Genomic DNA, 5,676 nt, shown 5'->3' with positions numbered 1-5,676 from the left:
ACGTGTGCTCTTCCGATCTGCTGATTTACATTTTTGCAAATTGTTCATGTCTTTAAGATCTTTGAGTGTTACTATCCATTCAGTTACCTTTCTTACTGTCTGGCGTATAGATTTAAAAAAAAAGTTCTAAATCCATGCGTTTGAACCAAATTATGCAACAAAATAGGTAGGCCGGGTAAATTTTACTCAGTGTGGTAGTCTAGGGTTAAAGAAGCAGAACAGCAACTTCGCGTTGCAAATATTTTTGGAAATTCAGAAACAAGATTTTATAATATAAAATAAAATTTAATTTATAATATAAAATTTAAAAAACAACAAAAATTAATGACGTTCCCATTTTATCTGTAAGGTATTTTGTCAGCTTTTCAGACTGTAAAAAATTATCTCTTGTATATATAATATGAGTTATATGAGTTTAATTACATCAACATTATATTATAACACCGTTTATATAAATTCACAATTGAAATAAAAACAAATATCTGTATATCTCATACAAAAAAAGTATATAAATTAATAAATCAGCATCAAGATGTATGCCGGTATAATTAATATGTGTATAAATTAATGTTAGAAAAAAACATTATTTGGCGCATATGGCAATAATTTGCAGATAAGTCATAAAATGTAAAAAAAAAATATCAATTTCATGACTATAATTATAAGCAAAGATATGTTACTTATATATGGAAGAACTTTTATAAAATTTACGAACATTTTTCAGATGATAGATAATGTTTGACTATTAGGATCGACTTCCTTTATTCTAGATTTTCTTTTATTCCAAGCAAACTTGTCCTATTGTCCTTTAGGATGCTCTAGTTCTTTCATGCTGCTTTCTTAATATTCATATTCACTTTTCCACATGACTAAATTGCAAAATTAGAATGAGAAAGCGAGTGAGAGACAGAGTGTGCAACAATAGTCTCACTTTGTACATTTGCTATTAAAATAAAAGTGGGTATTGAGAGGAAATCATTGAATAGAGAAAATAATTCGAAAAGTGACTCGGTCCTGATAATCTTAAAATAGAGGAAATCAACTGTATTACATATATAATTTTTATGCTTTTAACTGCTGCCAGAATACTAACAGGTTCATCACACTAAGGTTCTTGAACCTTTCTTTGGTCTTATCCAAGTACATTTCTGTGCTTTTGGTAAATTTTATGCAGTTAAGTTATTGATTTATACATAAAGTATTTTGTTTCAAGGGCACTTCCCTCAGACGCTCAGATCCAGTAACGTTTGGTATCGAAATGCAAAGCGCCGAAGATTGCTTAATAACGTACTCACATATCATTCGTTATCTGTAGTATCTTCAATGACAGAATCCCAATTAAATTCTGTGGCACTTTGCCTCGATGGCAATTCACCAAGGTGTTGGAATCGTTGTACGAAATGTGGATCACGATCTCTAAGCCGTTTAAATCTTTGAAAAGCGAGATTCTTTGCAAATTCGTAAAGTTCTAGGTCTAAGCTGTTGAGTTTACGTACGGCGTCCAGTTGTTCTGCGCTGAGGGTTGCCATAGTAGCTGCACTAAGTGTAGCATTATGCTGCTCAAACGCAACCGCAAATCGCATTTTAAACGTTTCTTCGAAGGTGTATTGTCCCACCTAATGTAATTAAGAATTTATCATTACACAAGAAATACGATATAAGAGATATAATTATCAATTTCAAAACGTCCATTATTTTATCAGTCTTTTGACTTTCATTAATTTATGACTATCACTAGTTTATTTAAAACTATAAACATAAAGCTATTTTGTATTATATACTATATAAATTCTATATATTTCTTTTAAAGTATTAATGTATTAATTAAAGAATTAATAAAAGAATTATAACAATAATATTAATAGTAACATAAATATTCCAACATAAATTGCTATATTGTTATGTAATTGAATCTTTTTTGTTATAATAATAATATTAATAGTAACTTAAATCTTCTAACATGAATTGCTGTGTTGTTGTGTAATTGAATTTTTTTTGTTTGCAAACAGAGTTCAAGGCTTCAATTTACTGATAATAGCCATAATATAAAAAAAAAAAAGAATATTTATACTTCAAGAAAAACGTGACAAAATATGACACATAAAAAAATAATATATTATTACCTAAATAAAAATGATGTTCCTGGAGCATGGAATATTATTTTATTTAAAGATGTTACTTCTTATCAAGCACATAATATAATAATAAAGTACAATAAATTATATAGAAGACAAATTTTTGTTTAACATTTATCATCTAACATAGAACAGCCATGAAGAAAACAAGACTTTAAAAGAGTGGGCAGCAATGGCTAGTTTGTCGAATAAACCTATTGCTCCCAGATGTTATTAGGAGGGGGAGTCTCATAAATATTTACGTTAAGACGTCTATTCTTAAGCAGTCAAGCCGCGAACGTGACTTATAAGAATAACAATTTTATGTAGCTTAAATATTTAGGAGAGATCAATATTTAGCAGTCTGCTAAAAATTATTATTGTTTTCATACATTATTCTGCACATATATAGAAGCAGCTACATTTCATATTTTGCGCTATAATGATATCGCGCAATCAATAAAAAGATGTTTTTGCATGACAAACATCATATGTGTGTTGCAACAAAAAATTATAGCAAGCGCAATAAATTTCTAATGACGGTAATAATGACAATAAAAATAAACTGTGTGTAATATGTGTCGCATACCTTCTGATACTCAGTCAGCATGAAGAAAGGCATAAATTGTAAGTTGTGCTTAGCACTGGCCAACATCAGACGGTCTCTATCAGTTTTGCTGAGAGTAGAATTGTAACAGCCAACTATCGATAGATCTGCCAGCATTCTCGTTTGACGGTTCCTCGCCAAATTGTAGGGACATTCCATAAACTGCACATACATAACAATTCCATTATTAAACCAACTCTCCTAAACTGTATCAATAGTTCTATTCTTCATCATTTATCTATTACTTTAAATTAATCTGTTTTCCTTGCTCATGTTGATAACAAGTGATCACAAGCACAATGCGTTTATTATAGAAGAGGGCGCGACTAAGTTATCTAACAGGAAGTAGTCGCGTATGAAGTGACAAAGGATGCTTTTAAGATAAGACAAAATTTTTATCTTACAATTAATGCATCAAGAGACACGGTAGTGTTTCGCGTCGAATGTCCGCGCAGCGCGTCCGCGCAGACCATCTCGTGTATCTATATGCGAGCTGGCAAATTACGAGTACACGAGATTGTCCAATCTTAATAACGGCTGAATCGATCAAGTTCTAAGTAGGCTTAATCGATAGCTTGGGATTGAATTACATACAAATTTTTATTTTTTCTACTTTGTACAGTAAAACGGCTTATATAAATAGACTATTGTAATTTGTATTAATAAGAAGAGTTGATATCAGGCAAAAACGAGATACCTCTTCCAGAGTAACACCTTTCCAATTGGGGCCATCATAACACTGGGGTATATTTGCTTGAGTACCTCCGCACCAGTGACGAGCACCTCGCCACGTAGCACCTCTCTGTACGTGCCTGAACTCGGAGAGATATCTCGCAACGGGATCCCTTATGATAGTTATGTAAAAGTAACGACGCTTAATGCCTTCCCCTTCAATTTTATTGAGCTCCGTATCTACACAATTCGTCAGTTCGGTCCAGTCCGCGTGTAGTCCACACTTCCAGCCGGTGGAGTACCGTGAGAATAACCAATTTTCGTTACGATTTGGACGGAAACAGAAGCAACGCTTGCGTCGTCGTTGGCATGAGCACGGTCTCTGCAACTCTAGATCTCGCACCAGATGTTTGCCGAATAGTGTGCCACCTTTAAACAAAACAAGGTTAATGTTAGATATTTCGAATGTAAAAGATCTTTTTTATATTATTATTAAAATAAATAAATTAAATAATTAAGATCAGAATCGCCAACACGGTACAAAAAAAGTTTTGGTGCTTTCATATAACATTATAGTGTGAATCTTACAATTTTCATATAATACCACGTGGCCACAAATTGCATCTCCGCAGCTCCAAACCAAGTAGTATGTAATATTACAATTAAATTGCCATAGGCAATCTAATAAATCGATGCTCAAAGCATCTATTTTAAATTCTGTGAAATCCCCCCATCCTCACAATATCAAATAAATGCTAACTTGCATCTATACGAATCTGTAAACAATTATTGCGAAAAAATATCATCTCATTCTCACGCGATTTGCGGCCACGTGGTATTATATGAAAATTGTAAGATTCACACTATAATGTTATATGAAAGCACCAAAACTTTTTTTGTACCGTGTTGGCGTTTATGATCTTAATTATTTAATATTTCACGGTCTTTCCTGATAATTAAATAAATTAAACTTCTAATCTAAAAGATATTTTCATGTATACATTAGTGCAAATTCAGATTAGAATTTAGTTCAGTAATATAAAAATATGAATAAACAATTTTAAATATATATAGGTAATATCGTGAAAGCTTTAATTAATTTCTTATAAAAAAAAGTACTTCAAATATATATTACAATAAAATACATATTAATAAAGAAAATTTTCTGAATACAAAGAGAGAGCGAAGGTGCAGAGAATATGAGCAGCATACTAAAATAACGCAACATGCTTGAATTATTCTTTGTTTCTAAGACAGAGCCTGGGGGGGTTGAGCATGCCTGATGAATAATGTAATAATTCAAGTATACAATGGCCAAAGGGGAAGTGACATTGCTTTATTGTTTTTATTTCAATCTAAGCAGGTATATTAAAATAAATATATTAAAAGCAGGATGTTCATTGAAATCTTATTAAAAAAAAAAAAAAAATTATGTAAGAATTCCCGAATTTTTCAGATATTTTTACTCAAAATTTCAAATGAGAGAATGTTTAAATTCAACTTTGAAATAAATTAAAGAGCAAGCAACAAATTATATATTATAAATTAGTAGAAAATAAAAATTCTGCAAGGCTATATCTATAATTTTCTATAATTACAGTCACGAAATTTGTAGGATAGTATAAAAAGACTCACTACAATGTAGTAGTCAGCTACTCTCTTCTGTTGTGTATTGTCTTTTCTTATAAAACGAAACACACACAAGAATGTGCGTGAATATATATAAATGTGTGTGCCATACTTATTGCTATCCGACATTATTATATAGTTTTATAAAAACTGCTTTTTTCAAATTGCTGGAAAAAATCAGAAAAATTTCGGTTTCTTTTCGAAAAATTGGTTTTTTTGCGAAAAATTGCTATGTAAACGATATATTACCAAATTTTTAATATTTTTCATCATATTAAATATGAATTGAAATTCAGAAAGTAATGTAAATAATTTATTTTAATTTGCTCGGTAAAATGTGTAAATTTTTTATTTAAATTAGATATAATCTTATAACTCTTATAAGTTATAATTCTCGTATTTTATAACATTATTAAAATAAGACATCTCGTTTAAACGCTGGAATTAATAAGTTAATTTTTATGTTTACATTTGCATACCATATTCCTTGAGGTATTTATTATTAAATAAACTTTTAAAAAATGCAATTCTAACAATTATAGTGTAAAGATTAATTTAAGCTAATATTTATATTAAGTATTTTTAAAAAGTTTTGATTATTAATTGTCAAGAGCCATACGTCTGTCTCTTATACACATCTCTGAGCGGGCTGGC

The 5,676-nt window shown here is 30.3% G+C and overlaps 1 protein-coding gene across 1 annotated transcript in view; it reads right to left on the bottom strand.

Moving 5' to 3' along the window:
* Positions 1–530: 530 nt before the first annotated feature.
* The window catches only part of LOC105457948 (heparan-sulfate 6-O-sulfotransferase 1), an 8,787-nt gene continuing 3,641 nt past the window's right edge, over positions 531–5,676 (bottom strand). Inside the window, exons 2-4 of the mRNA XM_011702924.1 lie at positions 3,419–3,822; positions 2,704–2,883; positions 531–1,616 (exon numbers count right to left, since the gene is read on the bottom strand). Coding sequence (XP_011701226.1) covers positions 1,299–1,616; positions 2,704–2,883; positions 3,419–3,822 — 902 coding nt within the window. The 3' untranslated portion in view covers positions 531–1,298. The remainder of the gene's footprint in view (positions 1,617–2,703; positions 2,884–3,418; positions 3,823–5,676) is intronic.

The sequence above is a fragment of the Wasmannia auropunctata genome, unplaced genomic scaffold, assembly GCF_000956235.1.
Source record: "Wasmannia auropunctata unplaced genomic scaffold, wasmannia.A_1.0 LD334876.1, whole genome shotgun sequence".
NCBI lineage: Eukaryota > Metazoa > Arthropoda > Insecta > Hymenoptera > Formicidae > Wasmannia > Wasmannia auropunctata.
The sequence above is the reverse complement of the archived record's forward strand: the minus strand, read 5'-3'. Positions and strand labels throughout refer to the sequence as shown.